The sequence below is a fragment of the Lissotriton helveticus genome, chromosome 7 (genome assembly GCF_964261635.1).
Source record: "Lissotriton helveticus chromosome 7, aLisHel1.1, whole genome shotgun sequence".
Taxonomy (NCBI): Eukaryota; Metazoa; Chordata; class Amphibia; order Caudata; family Salamandridae; genus Lissotriton; species Lissotriton helveticus.
In genome coordinates this window covers 1,659,726,788-1,659,747,227 of record NC_136068.1, presented here as the reverse complement: position 1 = coordinate 1,659,747,227, position 20,440 = coordinate 1,659,726,788, and the positions used below count along the sequence as shown (strand labels likewise).

General features: G+C 44.2%; 1 protein-coding gene across 6 annotated transcripts in view; it reads left to right on the top strand.

Annotated features, from left to right (window-relative positions):
* LOC144770647 (E3 ubiquitin-protein ligase TRIM39-like) overlaps positions 1–20,440 on the top strand; it is a 299,133-nt gene that overhangs the window by 92,868 nt on the left and 185,825 nt on the right. For all 6 annotated transcript variants that reach the window (XM_078655353.1, XM_078655350.1, XM_078655355.1 and 3 more), the window contains one exon: positions 7,474–7,496. In XM_078655353.1, coding sequence (XP_078511479.1) covers positions 7,474–7,496 — 23 coding nt within the window. The remainder of the gene's footprint in view (positions 1–7,473; positions 7,497–20,440) is intronic.

Sequence of the window (20,440 nt, the reverse complement as noted above, 5' to 3'; positions counted from 1 at the left end):
CAGAAACTGTTGGTTAGGACGCACTATTCACCGGCCCACTATGGTGCCTAAGAAAAAACTAATCCAGTGTACAACAAATATATGTGCAAAAAATATTTTAACAATTGATCATTCTATGTATGAACACAAACATCCTTATGAATGTCCATCAATAAACCGTCAAATGACATCTTAGTCAAGATTCTCCATTTCCTGATTTTAATTCAACACAGTCCATAAATGTTCAATGAAGTTTAACAGAATCGCCAAATTTATTCCATTTGGTTGCAGCATAGTGAAATCCCTGGTATATTGAACACCCAATGCATTTCGGTATGAACCTTCTTAGGGACAATGCTGCAAATCACAAAAACTCTTATTGGTAATCACCTTAATTTGATATCTAATTTGTTCAAAAACTCAAAAAGTAAAAAGAAAACAGGGGGATAGACCACACCGGTCCCTTACAGAAAGTGATCATGCGGTTTGTCAAACCCATCAACCCTCGTCAGACCTCTCATCATGAATAGATCTACCTCAGTGTCCATTGCAAACTAGATAGTGCTTAAAACCCGTGATGCTTTTAAATGAAACCTGTGCACAACAAAAACAAATAACTTAAACACATAACTTTACCATGTATCTCACCTTTGCTGCCGCGTGTATATCTGTTAGAAAAATGGCTGCATAAGAAAAACCAAACTAAACAAAAAATCCATGTAATGCTACCTCCAATGTACCTAATACAATACATGATTCAACAGTCATAATTATCCTCACCTATATCTGTAGCCCGTAGGTTCCTTTTATACCAATATACGAATCGCGCCTACAAGACTTCCTATTAGATGTCCAAACTCTAAATAAACAAGAGCCACAATTAATCATACGGTACTATGTCTTCCGAACATATTTAAACAACCACTGGATTCACACTCATGATTTCCACTGCAAGTACCTGATGTAATATCCAATGTCTCCTGTCAACAATCGTCTATACTTGCAGTGCCAAAACACCCGCGCTCTGCCGTAGCGTTCTCTGCTCGCGCTTACCGCCTATGTCATAGGTACGCGCCACCATTTTCAACAATAAAAAAAGGACTACAGGCTCTTTCGATCATGTCCTCAACACTAAACAAGCATTGGAAATGCAATAGGTCTCGCATTAGGAAAGTTTGAGCTATTGGTCTTGTAAATGACAATTATTTTATTTATGTGTTGGTTTTGAAAATAGCTAAATTAATAGCTTTGTCATTTACAATGCCAATAGTTATAACTTTCGCAAATGTGACCCCTATAGCATTTGTAATGCAACATGTTTTGTATTTACGTGACTTAGATGAATTGATATTACAAATAACAATGGCTTTTCATTTTTTTAAATAATTAATACTTAAATAAAAGTGATTGTAATTTATAATGGCAATCGCTTAAACTTTTGTGAAGATTATGTTCAGTGTATTTTATTGTGACGAAAATCCAAGAACAGAAGTGAAATATTAACATCTTTTTGTGACATTTGTAATAAAGCTTGAAACATTGAGAGAACATATTTGAACCAGTTGTTGTTGAATCGTTGCACAGATTGATGCTGTGATGGCGCGGAGTGATGTTGTGGCGCTGAGTGATGTTGTGGTGGCGCTGAGTGATGTTGTGGTGGCGCTGAGTGATGTTGTGGTGGCGCTGAGTGATGTTGTGGTGGCGCTGAGTGATGTTGTGGTGGCGCTGAGTGATGTTGTGGTGGCGGTGAGTGATGTTGTGGTGGCGCTGAGTGATGCTGTGGTGGTGCTGAGTGATGCTGGGGTTGCACTGAGTGATACTGTGGTGGTGTTGAGTGATGTGGTGTCCCTGAGTGATGCTGTGGTGTTGCTGAGTGATGCTGTTCTTTTGCGATATATCGAGTGAGGGCGATAGATCGAGTGAGGGCGATAGATCGAGTGAGGGCAATAGATAAATAGGGTGAGGGCGATAGAGTGACGGCGATAGATAGAGTAAGGGCGATAGATAGATAGTTTGTTGTGTGTGTCGTTGTCGTGTGTGTTGTCATTGTGTGTGGTTGTAGTTGTGTGTGTGTTGTTTGTGGTGTTGTGTGTGTGGTTGTTGTGTTGGTGTGTATGTGTGTGTGTGGGGTGTTGTGTGTGGGGTGTTGTGTGTGTGTGTGGGGGTGTTGTATATGTTACTGGAGCAAATATTCCATTGAAGTAGGTCGGCCAGAAGGTGAAAAAAAACCAGCCCGAACCGGAAAAATTCTGTAGGTCTTGTCACTATACTATTATCGACCTCAGCAACATGAAATGCCAGCAGTGCACATGTTTTGTATTTGATCTTGATTGTAAAAAAGAAATTATCATCCGCTACAGGATGTATTAATTAACTCGGAGGAAAGTCGCAAAAGTAGCTCTTGGAATAGTGTGACTTTTTTTAAATAATGTTTGGAAATGGCTGCTAGGAATGGTCTGACAAATGTGCGTTCGTTTTAAAGGACTTAGTGCAGGTTATTCAAATAGATAGTGAGGAGAGGGGAGAGTGAGGACAGGGGAGAGTGAGGAGAGGGTAGGCTGAGAATAAGGGAGTCTGAGGAGAGGGCAGAGGGAGGGGAGAAAGGGGAAGAGTAGAGAGAGGGGAGAGTGATGAGAGAGGGGGAGAGGATAGAGGGAGGAGAGTAGAGAGAGAGGAGAGTAGAGCAAGGGGAGAGTGTGAGTATAGAGAGGTGGTAGTGAGGTGAGAGTGAGGAGAGTGGGAAGAGATGGGAGAGAGGGGTGAGGAATGAGGGAAGAGTGTGAGGGTGTAGAGGGAGGGGAGAGAGAGAGGGGATAAAGGGGAGAGAGTGAGGTGAGAGTGAGAAGAGAGGGAGGAGGGGATGTTGAGGAGAGAGGGAAGGTGGGAGGGGGATGTGTTATTTTCCACTTTTCAAAAAGCCTTTAAAAAAAACTCTCAACCTTTTTTTTTATTTGCACCTTTCTAAAAACCAGGACAGGCGTAAGTAGTTCCTTCATTTTGGTTCCCTTGGCAGAAGTTGAAAATGCAGCAGCAGCCGTTCGAAATCTGTTGGCCTGGTCACCCTCCCATCTTCTCGACTGAAGCAGCATGAAATACCATGAAAGCACATGTTTGGGATTTGGGTCCAATTCTTTAAAAAAAATATATATATCCCACACAACAGGACGCATTAATACACTGTAAATAATCGCTCCAAAGAAGCTTTTGTGATAGTGTGACTCTTTGTAAATAATTCTTGAAAAGGGCTGGTAGGAGCGGAGTGTCGAATCTGCCTTCATTTTAAAACTTATAAATAAAGTTATGTAAGTACTGCCAGAATTAGATAGGTAAAACAGAGGAGAGAGACAATTAGCTATTGTAGTGTGTAATGTTTGAAACCCGCAACAAAAGTAAAAAAAAAATATTCTAAAAATCACCGTTATGTGTAAGTATCAATTAATGTTATTTTTAAAATATAAAAGAACTATGAGATCGGCTTTAAATAGTAAGTAAATGCTAATCGTAAAAAATGTGGACATGAGGCCACCATAATGTCTTTCAAATATTGACCGCGCAAACAATGTTTAAGATCTTTTGTGAAGAAAAGTACTGTCATTCCCTTATAGTTCTCTTTTTTTAAAGTTATGCATAAAAGTGATTCAGGTTAGAGTGGAAAAAAACACTTAGGAGGATTTCTCCATGTGGCTTGTGCTCGGCTGTCGCCTCGGGCATGTTTACTGGTAACACGTGAAATGCTAAAACCATTAATCAAGAAGGATGGCTCAGTCTGCCTTCTTGCCCGATGGCGCCTCTTCACTGCTTCCTGTTTAACACTAGAGATTGTGGGAGGGGGGAGGTTGAGGAGAGAGGGAAGAGGGGAGGGGAGAGAGTTATCCTTTTTTTCCTCCAAAAAGCATTAAAAGAGACTTTTTTCTGGACCAAGGGCGATAGAAAGCAGAAAAGGGTTTACCGTTTTAGTGCTTTCATGATGAAACTAAACGAAACGCTTCAGATATATTACACATGCTACGACCCAAATATTGACAAAGCCTAAATACACCATTCGTTGTAAACGATGCGTGCAACAAATAATTCGCTTTTTTTTAATAAGTAACACACTAGAATTAAATATGATTAAAACAATAAATACAATGACAAATTCAATGCAGCACAGGCCTGGTTATTGCATCCGGTCTGGGTAATTCTGTACCTTGGACTCTGACACGACGCGGACGGTGCGAGACAAAGGGCGGCTGACTGCATTTGGCAGCCAGGAGAGTAAGGCACTGGAACTGATTAAATGCACTTCAGCCGGAGGCTAAGTAGTGCCCTTGAGGGAATGAGAACAGCAGCACTGTCGGAGGGAGGCCCTGCCAAAAGTAGGCTACAGTTCTGCCGGTGCGTGGGGGCTACCCTGAGGCTGGCAGGGATCATGAGTAAATGTACTCGCCGTGCGCCTGCCATGGAGAACCTAGGCGCACGAGGACTGTCTATGGGCACGCGCACTTGCGAGGCTGAGCTATCAATTGATAATCAAGCCGGGGATGGCTGCGCATCCCATATTTGCATTGATTATTATCACTTAAAATAATTGCATTTAAGTGTATCCGACTCAAAATAATTCAGACAGAGACGGGGAAAGAAAGGCTAAGAGCTCGCCATGGCCAGCTGGAAGATGCAGCCGAGGCAGAGCTGTGCCTTGGAGGAGCTGCAGCCCCTCTTCATGCCACTACTGAAGACGAGAAATACTACAGAGAGAGAACACGTTAATAACACAAAACTTAAAGGAAAAGTATTTAGAGCATTGCGATTAGAGCTCCCGACATTACAACAGAAATACAACACAGATGTATCCTGCAGTTTTCATCTAAATCTTAATGAGTCCGACACATGAGTAGAACTATAATTTTTAAATAAGAGGAAATGTCCGGCAGCAGTTTTTGATGCAGCACGTATTTAAATTCAAATATGTTTGGAGCAGTCCTGTTGCTTTAGAGTGCATAGTTAGCTATTGGAATGAAAAACAACGTGATAACTAATTCCCAAGGCTGCGTAGAATTTTGCCTTGCTGCGTGTTCTGTAGAAAATGGTGTTGCTCTTTCATGACTGGGAGCAAAATCCTGATCCCCCTAGCTGCCTTTCGATTAATGCAGAGATCAGAAGCTTTGGGAGTCTCAGGAATGTTTGGAACGGAGCGGGGAGGGACAGCAGAGAGAGTGGGGTGAAGGAGAGAGATGGCAAGGAAAGGAAAACCAGCGCTGCCTTCCTGAAAGGGCACCTCGCTGATAACAAGTTAAAAAAAAAGTAGCCGTCACAGGAATAATTGAAACGGAGGGGGAGGGACAGCAGAGAGAGGGGGGTGAAGGAGAGAGATGGCAAGGAAAGCATAAGCAGCGCTGCCTTCCTGAAAGGGCACCTCGCTGATAAGTTAAAAAAAATAAAAGTACACTGGGAGGGGGGAGGAGAAACGCGAGAGACGCCCTGGCGGCTGTCAAAGTGAAAGTACGGCTGGCCGGCAGTGAATAAATTAGGGGAGGAGAAATGCCTGAGGCAGAGCGCACGCTGGGGGATGCCTGTGGGAGGGAGGCTGGTGGCTTTGATGTGCACGCGCTTTTTAGGTCAATGCGCTTGCGCATTGAGCTTGCTTTTCACGGGCACCGCATCAAATCGCCCGATCGTTGAGCTCTCGTTAAGCCCCTATATTCTCGCAAGCTCAATGCGCAAGCGCATTGAGAGGCGAGACCTAAAAAGGACTATAAGCTGGATGCCATCACAAGATCCCGATCAACATAACCTCGCCACCAATATTCAAACTAAAAAGAACTTTATCCTCTCAACGTAATTGCATATAAACAAACTGGAGATTACACCTCTAAAAGATGGCCACAATAACGCATTATCAGCAAGGCACCGTCATGTGACACCAGACTCTAGCTTAACAGCTTAGTGTGCTCCATAAGGGAATACATCTAAGTGATATAGTAAAATAACTTTTATTACAAACTAAAAATTTGAATAGAAAATGTTAATGTGATATGTGCACAGCACAAATGCTCGTGTAAAAAGTGTCTGTGTCCCACTGATAGATCATAAAATATTCATTATGCATGAGCTTAAAAAACATCATGAAAACATACGAATCAACCTGATTACATAAGTAATGCATATGTATACAATGAATGAAAGCATATCATACAGCAATATCAAAAATAGCATATCATTTCTATCTTGTCATTCAGTCCATGGGGTACCATCGTTCTTAAAAACCGTATCCAGTGAGTCTCTCTTTGTGCTAACAAGCAGTTGGTATCAACATGTTGTGACACAAGCACCCTCTCCAACACAGTAAATCTGTTGTGGCATTGTGTGACTCATCTCTTTCCAGTGGACGACTAAGCACGATTTAACATTATCTGTTCGTATCATACTCTTGTGCTCTGTCATCCTCACTTTTACCTTCCTCGTGGAAAGTCCAATGTACACAAGCCCACATGGGCACTTTATAGCATACACCAACATCCTGGAGTTGCAGTCTGACGTGTGTTTCAATTGTATATCTTTACCTGTATGCGGATGCGCAAACCTGTTCCCGACGAGGACATTTCCACAATGTCCACAAATATGGCATTTCATCATACCCTTCTGAACAACATTTTGTCCTGCTTAAGAATCTTTTTAAGGTTCATTGACCTGGAAAAAGCAAACATGGGTTTGTCTGAAAATAACTGCTTAAAATCGGCTTCTTGATCAATTATTTCCCATCATTTCAAAATAAAAAATGTTATGACTGTCGCTGCTGTAGAATGTTTTAATACAAACACCTCTCTTCTGGCTGAAGATTTTGTGACTTTTTCTAACAGCCTACTGCGTTCTAAAGCACAGGCCTTTTGTTTTGCTCTTTCTAAAACCATACTGGGATAACCCCTCTGTGCATAGTTCTGACTCATGGTGGTGATCCCAGCTGTCCCCTGATTTTCATCAGAGCAGATTCTCTGTGCTCTTATGAACTGTGACAAAGGCAAGTAAATATTTGATATTGCCATATTATTCCCTATTCTGACCTACATAGTTTCTAACCTAGCAGTAATTCAGACCCACAACTCAACTCAACTACCAAAAACGGATCACTTCTCAACATATGTGGCCATTGTTTTCTACTAAACCAAGAAACTCATTGATATTTCTATTCCTAGATCAACCAGAATAATTATTCCAAGCAGGCTAGATTGCAGTATTTCCAGTTTTTAATATGCCTTTTTCTATATGAATATTGTTTTATTGAATTAGTTGGATTATCTAAAGCAACGTTTCCCTAAATGAAAAACGTTTGCCATCTTGCTGGATACTCTGAACTCTTGCCATCCCAAATCAAATGTTAGATGTGTGTGTGCCCTATACAAAGACTTCTGAAGTTCCATGATGCAATATTAAAGTGCATACTGGTAGTGCTGCTTACACTTCAAAGAACGAAAGAGTCTAATAAAAACCAACATTCTTTTTTCTGTCTTATTATAGGGAGCAAAAGATATCTTGACCAGGTAAGGCTGGGAACCATACCTAATATGTTTATGAGCTGTATGCTGCAAAATGAATAATTGACACACAACTGATTATATACTGATGATATGTATTTATCTCTGTAAAACTATTTTGATTTTTAGAAGCTCTGGACTTTTTTTTACCAAAAAAGTCTAGGTGATGTAGATGTTGAAAATGCCTCCTCATTGTGAAATGAATAGCAGTAGGGGCACAGTCCACTTAGCACTGAACTGTTTGACTGCATTTATCATCATCAATGGTACCCCTCTACATTGGCATACACAAGGTGGCAGGCACCGCGTGGTGCCTGTCACGTTGTCCATGCCAATGCACAACATGCATATTCAACATTGTGGTGGCTGCTGCATACAGCACCACCCGCCACAATTTTGAATATGCAGGATGCGTTGGTGGTCGCATCCTAATTGGCACAGCGTTTACTGGGCCACACGCCAGTGTAATGGGCCCTTAAGTGTCACAGATTCACGGGCTAGATGTATCAATAACTGGTCCCGGAATACCGGTCCCTAATTGCGACTAGCATTTTTGCGACCAGTAAAGATTTTTAAGGACTGTACCTAGATACTAATAGGTCCGTTCTTAAAAATTCGAACCATAGTGCATCCCAATCTGATCCACTGCACGAAAATTCAAATGGTAGTGGGACTCTATCTGACCTACTGCATGAATATGAAAGAGGTAGGTTGCAAGTTGCAATGTACTTTGACTACATGCCATCACAGGGTTGGTGGCTTGCAGAAACAAGTCTGTGAATGCCTTTCAATAAAAAAAAGCTTTTTTTTTTTTTAAACAAAACAGGACTGCGTATCAAAAGAACTTGGGGTTTACTTTTTTGGGGTTCGTCCTAAGGACCACTTCCTAGTCTTCAACAAACCTTTTTTTACATTGCTTTTTGCGAATTTAGTACCACTTCTTTAAAAATATTGTTGTATTGCGATATGATTTTGGTCAGAAAGATTAATACACCTAGAACGCAACCCTTCTGTATACCAAATTGGTATCTATTTCTAATCCAATTTTATGTGTAGGAAAAACTTCTAACTCTATAACCTGTATTAGTACATAAAAAAAAGTATTTAAACGGTTGCAAATGTTAAATTGGAGCATTTGCGACCAACATAATGCTTAGTACCTCTGGCCCTTAGTGATATATGGTTCCTCCAAATTAAGTAGGACTGTGTATATAGACAACATAACCTTCAGACTATAGGGACTCATCAGGAAATGTTGACCTTCTTCCTAGCTAGCTCATAGTGCCCCATCTGTAACCCTAACCTTACCGTGGTACCAGATGGTGTCAGCACCCTCAAACATGACCATGCTTATTCCCCAAGGAAATAGTGGAAACAGATTACCCTTTTGTTGTTACTTTTGCATGCCAGAGCTGAACACAAGAAAGATACGAATGAGGGTTTTGAAACATTTATTGAACCAATAGTATTCCTGCAATTATTAGGCAGATGAAAAAATGCATTGTAACCTGCATTATAAGAATGGTGAAAAAGATAAACAGTTCCACCATAATAAAATTATTATCATGTGATTATACTCCTATCTAACACTACCTATACTATGGGGAACATAGTGGGAGTGCCCTCTCCCAGATCAACTGGGTTAGCCTACCTCCCCCCGCCATACCTGGGTGGGAAGCGCCCACAAGCTGATCTGATGTAGAGCAGTTTAATTTCCTTTGCAGGATAATAGTTAGACTCAGCATGGCTGCATCCCAGTCACAGTGTAGGTTGTTACAGGACAATCCCAGCAAAAGTGCTACTCTGCGGAATGTCTCTCAAAGGCTGTTCATGTAATAAAAGCACTGTTTCAATTGCACTTTTTCAAATGTGCATAGCTGCTGCAATGGTTTGTCTGCAGCCATAGAGGGGTCTCCAGCCAGGCCAGGTTAGAATTATCACCAGCTCTGTGGGACCGCATCCACTTACTCCTCAAACGCCACAGAGCCCTGAAGAGTCACGGGACAGTTTTCTTGTGACGAAACACGTGTCGGCTTGTTGTTTGATTCCATTCTGTTGTTGCTTCATTAAATAACTTTAAACATTACACTGGTGTTGAGCACAGAAATTTTGATCTAAAAAAGACTGCCATACCATCATCATATCCCCACCATGTGTGCCCGAGACTGTGCTTATGTGTGAAAAATGTAAAAGGTCAACGTTGAAAAAGATGTCAAGCTATAACATGAAACTAAAATGGAGACTGAGAGCACTGAGGTATCCTCCTTCTACTGGGGCCTTCTCTTGTACGTGTTTGGCAATACACACTTTCCTTGTTCTATTCTTTTGCTCCAGAACCATGAAATTATGCACTCTCCAGCAGCCCTCCATAGCTAGCTGCACACCTATATGATTACATTCCATTACTCAATGACAGGAACTCCGGCAAGGTCTGGTCTCAGGGTAGAGCAGCTGACAGTATGCTGGGGACAGAGTTGCCCAAGATCCCACAGGGAGTCAATGGCAAAAAGGGATACAATGAGTAAGATCTGCACAAGATAACAATAAGTCGAAGTTCACTCAAGAGGCTATTCAGCTTTTAGAATTCCTAAAATCGTGGATGTGGAAGACCTGCATACAACAACATTAACAATAAAAGGAAAATAGACCTATTTGGCACAGCAAGGGATATATTGCTTAGTTGGAGCACACAATTTACTTTTGGTAGAAGTCACACACTCCTGCAGTTTTACTATCCACGGCGCACCCTGCGCTCCTTTGCAATGTCTCTGGCACACAATCAATCAATCAATCAATCAGGGCATTTGTATAGCTCGCTACTCACCCGGAGGGTTTCAAGGCGCTTGGGGCAGGGGGGTCGGCTACTGCTCGAACAGCCAGGTCTTGAGCTGCTTCTTGAAGGCGAGGTGGTCTTGGGTCAGGCGGAGGTGGATGGGGAGGGAGTTCCACGTCTTGGCAGCCAGGTAGGAGAAGGATCTTCCTCCCACGGTGGCTCTTCGGATGCGGGAACGGCGGCGAGGCCGTGGCTGGTGGAATGTAGTTGGTGGGCGGGAGCATAGAAGGTCAGGCGGTCGTTGAGGTATCTGGGGCCTTGGTTGTGGAGAGCTTTGTGTGCGTGGGTGAGGAGTCGGAACGTGATTCTCTTGCTGACGTGGAGCCAGTGCAGGTCTCTCAGGTGTCTGGAGATGTGGCACACTCCTGTGTCTCTCTGCTCTTGAATCGGAGGGTGATCTTTTCAGGTGCAGGTTGTCAAACTTTGGAACTGTATGCCGCTAACTCTAAACAGACGCATGACCTTCTCTCCTTTCGGAAGTCCTTAAAGACTTGGTTGTTCCAGCAATAGCCTTTACGTCATTTTAGTTATCCTGATCTGTCACACCCACTTACCGCCGGGACACTCTTTCAAGTAGCTGTGCGCTCTACAAATACCCTGTTAACATAACCTAACATAACAACTCCTGCCCCATTAATCGTCATGAAGCAAGATAGTGTTTGGTAATCCTAATGAAAGACCTGAGCACGCGGGGATGGAACCCCAAAAGGGACATCAGACTATTATTCATTATCCCTAGATTCCTAATTACCAATGATTCTTTTTTTTTTTTTTTTGCAACCTCTATTTTTTATACAATTTATATTGTTGGATTTAATGCCTTGACGTGAGTGCCAAATTATATTGTTGGAGCTGACTGCAAACTTAGATCAAAGGTCTACATAAACTTTTTTTTTCCCAATTGCATTGGTTTCTAGCCACTACCAAAATAATTTAAGGATCTAACAATGTAACACACAGCTGTTCAGGGCTCTGATTGAAGATATTATAGAGAGATCCCCATCTATGAAACGCAGTACACACCCTGAAGTCTTCAGTGGCCACTATGACAATCGAGCAATTTTAAAAAAAAAGGAAAAAAAAGCTAGAGAGTACGACCACTCTCTAAGGATGCTCACAGCCAAGCTGAGTACTGGGTTGCAATCCAATTATTTAAAAAAAATAAAGTAACAGGTTGCAGTTGGTCTGAGTCAGCATCCCCTGCTCCCAGAGGTGACGATGGTTGTAGTAGTGATGGTAGTAGTAGTAACACTGGTGTAACTGGTGGTAGTACTGATGTTGGTACTAGTAATTAAGGTGGTTTTGGTTTTGGAAGTGGAAGTGATAGCAGATGAAGACTTGTTAAATTACTAGCAAAGATGACAACGGTTTTTGTAGTGAGGTTGGTGGTGGTTGTGATGGTGGAGACAGTGGGTCTGGTATGATAGTGGTTAAAGGGTGTTCATAGTGGTGTTTATAGTACTTCTGGTAGTGTGTCAAGCATAGTGCTGTTGGTGATGATTGTAGTGGGGTGATGGTGTGACGATGGTAGTGATAATGGAGTTGTTGGTGGTGGGAGTGGAGATGTTGTGGTAGTGGTGATGCTGAAGATAGTAGTGACTGTGCTTTTAGTGCTGGTGCAATTTATAGTGCTAGTAGTAGTGATGGAACATGCATGATACCGGGCTTTGTAGTACATATTGTGGATGCATGTACCAGCAGCAAGGGAAGCTCGCGTGTAAAGCAATACTGGCTCCAAAACACAAAGACATGAAACAACAGAAGTGGTAGGGTGGAGGAGACAAGAAGAGTGAAAGGGATGCTGAAGCCGGAACCAAAGGAGAGAGGGGCAGAGCAGGAGCTCTGGCAAGAAGATAAGGGGCAGAGACGAGCTGCGATGTCTGTGAGCTGGGTTAAGAAGGAAGCAGTAGCAAAGAACGTGCAGGCAATACTATGAAAAAGCATGAAGTCATTGAAGGAGGGTGGTGAAGAAAATAAGCAATAATAGCAAACAGAATGCACAGGACAACTTTAGGAGGAATATAATATGTAATTGCTAGAAAGATCCAGGGGGAGCTGCTAATCTTCCTGTTGCGACCGTTGTTTTGCTGACCAGGAGGGGAAACGCTGAGGTGCTGTTTACTTGCGGCTGCTGCCGCCCTTAACCCCAAAGCCGCCATCATTGCCACTGCTGCGGTTGGAGAGGACTACACTTCCCAGAAGCCCTGTGGCGCCGCTTCATCGCGTCACCAACTAGCGCCAGGAGGCACTAATAATTGCGGGAGGGCCCACACAACGCGGGACGAGCGCGGGCGTTCCCGGGCGAAGCCTGGGCCAAGGGCGGGCCCGTCCACGCCCGTCGTAGCCAGGAGGAGACTGGGCTGGGCCATGTCCATTTCATCTTCCTTTTCTTGTTGATTGGAGAGGACTCGCTGGTGTACTTGTTATGTTATGTTATTTATTTTTGTATCGCGCACAGCTGCCCCAGCAAAGGGGTGTCCTGGCGCTTGAACAGGTACTGAAACATAACACCTAACAGAAGAGAGAGCCCTAGACAGGTACAGGGAACAAAAAAGTCTTAATCGCGCGTCTAAAAACAGTGAGATTATTCAGCTCACGGATATGCACCGGGAGGGCGTTCCACAAACCAGCGGCCAGTACTCGAAAAGAGCGGCCGCCCATCCTGCTAAGTTTGTACCGGGGGCAGACTGCAAAATGCAACGCCTCCGATCTCAACGACCTCAGCGGGGTATAGGGCAGGAGCAGGTTGGCGAGTGCCGGCGGCGAAGAGAACTTCAAGATTTTAAAAGCCAGGCATAGCGACTTGAACTTAATTCTCTGCCTAACCGGCAGCCAGTGTAAAGCAGAAATTGTGCTAGACACTGAGCAGAATTTAGGAAGGCCAACAATGGCCCGGGCCGCAGCATTCTGCACCCTTTGCAGTCTGGATGCCTCCGCCTGATTAATCCCTAACAGCAGCGCACTGCCGTAGTCCAACCGAGATAGAACCGTGGCTTGGACCACGAGCTGTCGGGTAGAGGAATCAAAGAACTTGAGGACAGGTCTAAGGCCACGCAGGATCCCGTAGCAAGTCGCTGCGACCTTCTTTGTGTGACTCAAGAAGGTAAGGGCTGAGTCCATCCAAACTCCGAGATTCCTTACCTCAGAAACAGGGACCGAGGTAACGCCTAACTCAGGCGGCCACCACTGATCTCCCCAAAGCTCTGCGTGTTTCCCCAACACCATTACTTCCGTCTTCTTGGCATTCAGCTGTAAGCAATTGGATCTAAGCCAATTTGCTACAGCCAAAAGTCCTGCCCGGAATCCAGGGGCATCCACCTCAGGGTCGCCACTTAAAGTCACCGCCAGCTGCGTATCGTCAGCATATGAGGTCATCTCAAGACCCCACCGTTTGACGATCGCAGCTAGCGGTTTCACATATAGATTAAACAAGGTTGGACTTAACGCCGAACCCTGGGGGACCCCTAGATCCAAAGAATAGAAGGTGGAATGGCCAGGTGGTATGGCCACTTTAAAGGACCGACCAGAGAGGAAAGAGCAGAACCACTGGAGAGCAGTCCCCGTAATACCAGCCTCCTCTAGGCGCTGCATCAGAACCCGGTGGGACACAGTGTCGAACGCGGCGCTCAGGTCTAATAAAAGGAGCGCCGCTGTTCGCCCCGCATCGAGCACCCCACGTAAGTGCTCGATCATATAGAGCAACGCGGTCTCGGTGCTGTGTCCTGTCCGGAAACCGTTCTGACTCAGATCCAGAATATTATTCCGAGCAAGATGGTCAGTGAGAATGGAATTCACATGCGTCTCAGTAACTTTAGCTATCCAGGGAAGGAGGGATATAGGGCGGTAGTTTTCCGGCAAGGTCGGATCTAAAGTAGCCTTCTTCAGGATTGGGGTGACTACCGCTCGCTTCCACAAGGAAGGGACCACTCCAGAGGATAGCGACAGATTAATTAGAGACAGCATTGAGGCCCGGCACCCGAGAGGAAGGATCCTGATTTGATCAGGCTTCACCGGGTCCAACGGGGAGCCAGATTTAATCTTGAGACTCAGTGTGTCAAAGATCTCTATAGACAAGTCCGGAAAAAAAGTCAGAGCCTCCACCTGTAGTACATTAAGGATCCCTGATTCTGGGTCAAGTGGCACCTGGTTGAATCCTCGATAGATATTCTGCACTTTTTCTAAAAAGAAGGATGCTAAACCTTCACAATGAGCGTCCGTGCAGATAGCCGTCGAGGTGGCCCTTTTATTCATAAGGTCTTTAACGACCTTGAATACTAGTTTTGAGGGATTGGTGCTGGCTGAGAATTCCTGGGCATAAAATGCTGCCCGGGTTCTGCAAATTGCCCTATGATAGGTCTTGAGTTTAGCAAAATAGGAGGATTTCAGTTCACGATCATAAGTCTTCCTCCATTCCCTCTCAGCTTTCCGGCAGATCTTTTTTAGCTCGGCAAGCGAGTCATTATACCATGGGCTAGGTACTTTGGTATGGCATTTGGACCAGCGCATTGGTATAAGGGAATCGAGGGCGTCTGAGACCCATTTGCAGAACTTGGTCAGTGACTTTTCCTTTCTGTGGATGCATACATTCTTAACTCTGGACTATTGATCGCTCTTGTTGGTTCAAGGCTCGACTATTGTAACTCACTTTATGCCGGGGCCAACAAGGGCCTTCTGCAGCGCCTACAGGTTGTGCAGAACGCGGCGGCGCGATTTGTTCTGGCCCTGCCTTGGCTGTCCTCTGCGACCATGGCAAGGAAGAGTCTTCACTGGCTCCCTATCACCTCAAGAGTATCTTTTAAGCTCCTCTGCCTCACTTACCGTGCCCTTATGGCTGGCCCTGCCGATGCTCTTGGATCCCTGCTTACTCGGTATGTCCCGAGTAGATGTCTACGTTCTCTAGAGCTTAACCAACTGGTAGTCCCGCGCTCTAGGAAGGTTAGATGGGGGAGTAAGGCCTTTTCCATCTTGGCACCCCAACTATGGAACACACTTCCCCTTGAGATCAAATCACAACCTTCATTGGATCTCTTTAGGAAGGCTCTCAAAACCAGGTGCTTTATTAAGGCATATCAATAAGCTCCTCTCATCTGGTGCTTTCAGCTAGTTTTGAGTTAGGCGCCTTGACGCCCATTGGGCTAAGTTGCGCATCTATAAATTCCACTTCATCATCTTCATTATTCTTGTGTTTATAAATTGAGTAATTCACTTATATTTGGCTTAAGACAAGGTGTGGGTTATGGCTACAAAATGAAACCTGACGGGCCAGAGGGCAGGGGGGGCGGTCGCAGGCACATTGGATGCTTTTCTAATTAGAGCAGAATCAGTGCTACAGCACAAGATACACCTCACTGAAAAAAGACTTTCCTTAGGACTTTATGCAGTACAAAAAAGATCATCCCTGGGGGCCATAAGAATGGTTAAAACACCAACAATAGTTATCCAACCCCCAAGCATTATAAACAAAGAGCCTATTGAAAATCTTATTTTCAATCGTGTTGTGGAGGGCATTAGCTCCCCAAGATCATCCCCACATGGTGCTACATATGGCCCCATCGTGGAGCCCAGTAATCGGTGGAATTCTGATTTACCCTTGGGTCATGCCCCACCCTTTGCCCACACTCAATCCCATTGCCCTATTGATACTGTGGTAGTCTAGGATGATCGAGCTACTAGGTCCAAGAGAACAGCAAGGGAAAGTACTGGCACGGTGGGTGGGCCAGGGGAACCATTGGCGAAACGAACGAGGGGCGGCCTAGCCATAAGTGATAAAAACAAAGACAAAGGGAAAAGCAAGCATCAAAAAGGAAAATCACCCCGAATATGTGAACCTGGTGTGTCTCCATCTGCTAACCCTAATGGAATTGACCTCGGGGACACAGGGGATAATCAGGCTTATTGGGAATGCATGGAAACATTAATTTTGGGAATCCTAGCTCCATTTTAGACAAAGCTAGGGGCCATAGAAGAAAAAGTTGCCCAAATGGTAAAACAATTCGAAGTAAGGAGAAACACAGACATAGTGAACACGGCAGTGGAGGGATGTCTACTAAGAACAGGTTTGGGAAAGAGTGCACTAGGAGCGACACAAAATAAAGCTCTGACCAAGCCGGTCGCAGATAGTGTGAATGGAACAACGCATGTTTTAAACCCACCAGCCCAGGATGCAAGTTCAAATTCTGGGGAGCAGCCCTCAAGACCCAGTATTATACCTCAGGGTGGTGAATGGCAAACTATCCCACTTTGTCTAGGTCCTCATAATACGCAAATGCCAAGGGAACTGTTAGGGGCATCAAGTGCCCCCCCAGCTTGTCCGGGGGTGGCCAAAACATTACAAACGAGACAATAAATAATGTGCTGTTTAAACCTTCGTGAGACATCATAGATCTTCCACCAGTGGCAAGTCCCCTTGTTGTAGTCCTGACGGGTCCCCCCCCCCCCGTGGAGGTCGGATCAACCCGAATCTTGGGCTCAGTTAAAAAATAAAACTGTGGATTGGTTGGCTAGACACAAAGTATACAGGTATTCCACGGCCAAAAACATTTTGATGGTCCACAGACTTGCATGGCTAGGTAAATCACAAAAAAAGACAGGAGGGGATTATGTTATTATCAATTTTCGAAGTCCTGCAGTTGGCCAAATGATCCTCAAAGCTCATGATCATAATTTTTCCCCTGTTACGTCCATTGTGGCGCACCCATTGGGATATTTTTATAGGCCGCCGCTGAGATACCAAGGGGAGTTACCCCCTTATTAGTGGTCTCAAATAGATTTGATGCTCTGTCCAATCTAGACGAGCAGGGATGACTGAAAACTAATCATGTGCTTATAGATGACTCATTAATTAAGGGGACATTGGGTGAAAATGAGATCACACTTTTAATGTCTAGTCCCAGCTTGGCCTCATTACCCCATATTGCTGAGCCTAATCTTACGATGTTGGTTGATATTGAACCTAACTTAATGGGGCAGACTGCATATTTGCTCTTCCATGGATATAGCCGGCATACGGTCAAAAAGAGGGCACACGAACTGGAAGTCTTTCCGATCAATGCATCACATTATTGCCCTGCAGGAAACCTGGGCCTGGGATTGCAACGATCCTTACTACTTGGACGGGTACTGTTCTTTTAGCAAAGATGCTGTTCCATCAACAAAGGGTAGATCAAGGGGGGGGGACTCCTATTATTGATCAGCCTAAAATTACTGTATAAATTAAAGCTGATAGAAACAACTTCACCGAATATTTTGGCAGTTAAATTAATAGGTGAAAACTTACCAGGCCTCTTGGTGGTAATTTTTTATAATTCTTTTACAAGGATGGACGATTTGGAGCACCTAAGTGCATTGGCTTCCTTCTTAGATGACTATGAGGCCAATAATGACGCGTCCTACCATTTACTGATCCTTGGTGATTTTATTACTCACGCTTGTTCCTCCAACTGTATGTCAGGCCTAGAGGAGGAGAATGGCCCGCAGGGGCTAACTCATTTTGAACACACAAAGTCGGGTGTTTTTCTAGAGAGTTTTTTTATCACCTTACAATTTGTTCTGCCCTGTATAGCCGGAAACTTTTCCTTCTATGTCCAAATACACTGGCCAGGGGCACCAAAGTATTATTGATTTTATCTTAGTCTCAGTCCTACTGATGGATTTATTAGGTTCCTTTCGTGTAACGCAGAGCTGCCTGAGTGATCACAATCCCCTAATCCTGGTAATTAATATCCAGGCTTTCGTGACCACTAAACCCCTGGCACTCATGTCTAATTCTAACACTGCCACTAAAGACCAAGAATGGAGGCTAAGATGGGAGACAATTACTCCGGAAGGTTTGCTTGATAATTTGTACAAAAGTAATTTAGATGATTTTAGTGTATGTTCAAGTAAGGACTCTGATCTGTCACAAACCTTGAGTTCTTTTGAACGCATTACGAAACAGGTGGCAGCCAACTTGACGCTCCACTGTAACCCAAAACCCAAGAAATATAAAAACTGGGTTGACCAAGCGTGTACCCGCGCACACGCAGCACTCATGGAGGAGCAGAAAGAGACCCCAAGGGATGCAAATAGAGTCAAGCTGGTTAGAAGGGCATACAAAATTGCAGTCAAAACAAGAAAGACAGAGCTAAGAGAAAGGGCTTGGGATGAACTTAGTCAAGTGAGCACCCTGTCTAGTAGCTCCAGATTCTGGAAAGTGGTCAACAGCCAAATGTTTGATGAGACGAATAATTATGTTAAAGATTGTCTCATCTCTGCAGAAAGATGGGTTGAGCACTTTAGTGGTATGTATACTGATGGAGCTTGGAGCCAACCAGCCAGTGGGGGGGTTGATATTCACACCCTGAATGTGGTGTTCTCAGAGGAGGAAGTAACTGAGGCAATAATGTCGACCTTAAGGGGAAAGGCACCAGGCCCAGATGGCGTACCGGCCGATCTTTATAGGGCAGACCCGGTTGTATGGGCTAAGGTTTTAACTTCTGTTTTTAATCCAGCGTCACAGGTCGGCTTTCCCCTGTCTTGGGCTAAAGCCGTGATAATTCCAATATTTAAAAAGGGCTCAAGAGAGGACCCGGCATGCTCTAGACCGATTTCACTCCTAGACTCTGCAGCCACGATAATGGGGAAGGTCGTTCTTGCCCGTTTAACAGTCTGGCTAGACACAAACTGCATCATCTCGGATCTCCAGTATGGATTCAGGCAGGGCAAGGGCACGACGGGTCAATGTCTTAATCTTGATTTAGTAATAGGGAAATACACGGTCGGTAAGCGTGGTGATATCCATTTGGCATTTATGGATTTATCCACTGCTTTCGATCTTGTAAATAGGCAACAACTTTGGGCTTCCCTACATTGCATTGGCTTGGAGCCGGCCCTGATCTCTTTCTTGGCGGCCATTCATGAAAACACCTCGGCGGCAGTTCGCTATAATGAGAACGGCAGCCTAACTGATGCATGGGCTGTAAAGCGAGGGGTACGACAGGGGTGCATTTTGGCACCCCTGCTGTTTACACTTTATATTCATAAACTGGGAGATGTTTTGACCGCCTCTTGTACGGATCTCCCAGGAGCAGGTACCAAAATGATCCTGGCTCTACTGTACGCAGATTATGCTGTTTTGGTAGCAAGGAGGTCGCATGGCTTACAATCCCTTTTAGATTGTTTCATTGATTTTATGGACTCCCTAGATTTAATTACAAACCTTAAAAAATCACACTCCATGTCAATTGGCAAGGGCCGGGCAAAAAAGGTCAAATTTTATTGTAAGGGCCTGGAACTCACGAAAGTCCCCGCCTTTCCCTATTTAGGTGTCCTTTTTGATGTAAGACGTTCGTGGGTGTTGCAGCGTGCGCATAAAAAGAACACCCTGGCTAGGGCATCTGGGGCTATATTATGGTTTACACTGAGAATAGGATCTAAACCACTCCCTGCCCTTATGAAAATTTATAACGCCAAGTGCCTCCCAATGGTAACCTATAGGAGCGATGTATGGGGCTACACTGAGACTAGCGACACCAGACAGTTGAAAAAAAAAATTTCGTAGGCTGATGTCGCTTCCAGCTTCCACTCCAATTTTTAATCTCCATGAGGATTTAGGTGCCGGTTTTATCTCAGACCAGATTGCGGTTGCCCCATTATTATGTTGGCTAAGAATCTGGTCTCAGCCGTCACCTAACCTGAATCAGTTAATCATTCAGGACTGTGTGTCTTTGGACAAAGGCCTTGATATCCCGTGGATCCGTTATATTAAGACACAAATGGAATCAATGGGTTGCTCTGATCTATTTTTAACTCCTAGGGCCTTTAGTAAGGCGGCTATTAGAGACCAGAAGCACCAGTTTCTGAACAGATCGATGTTAATAAGGGAGGAAATGGAAGTAGCCAAACCCTCAGTGAGGAGTTTTGTTATCTTAAGTTTAGGTAGGGAGATGCAGCCGTACCTAACGTACATAAATAAACCCTATCATTTATTCACTCTAATAAGATTTAAATATAATATATTGCCATGGTTACTATTGCATCCTAAAGGCATCTTTAAAGAGGGATCGTTAGGCCCTTGTCCTTGCGATAACTTCTCAGAGCAGAACACCATCCATATGGTTTTTTTGTTGCGATTTTTATG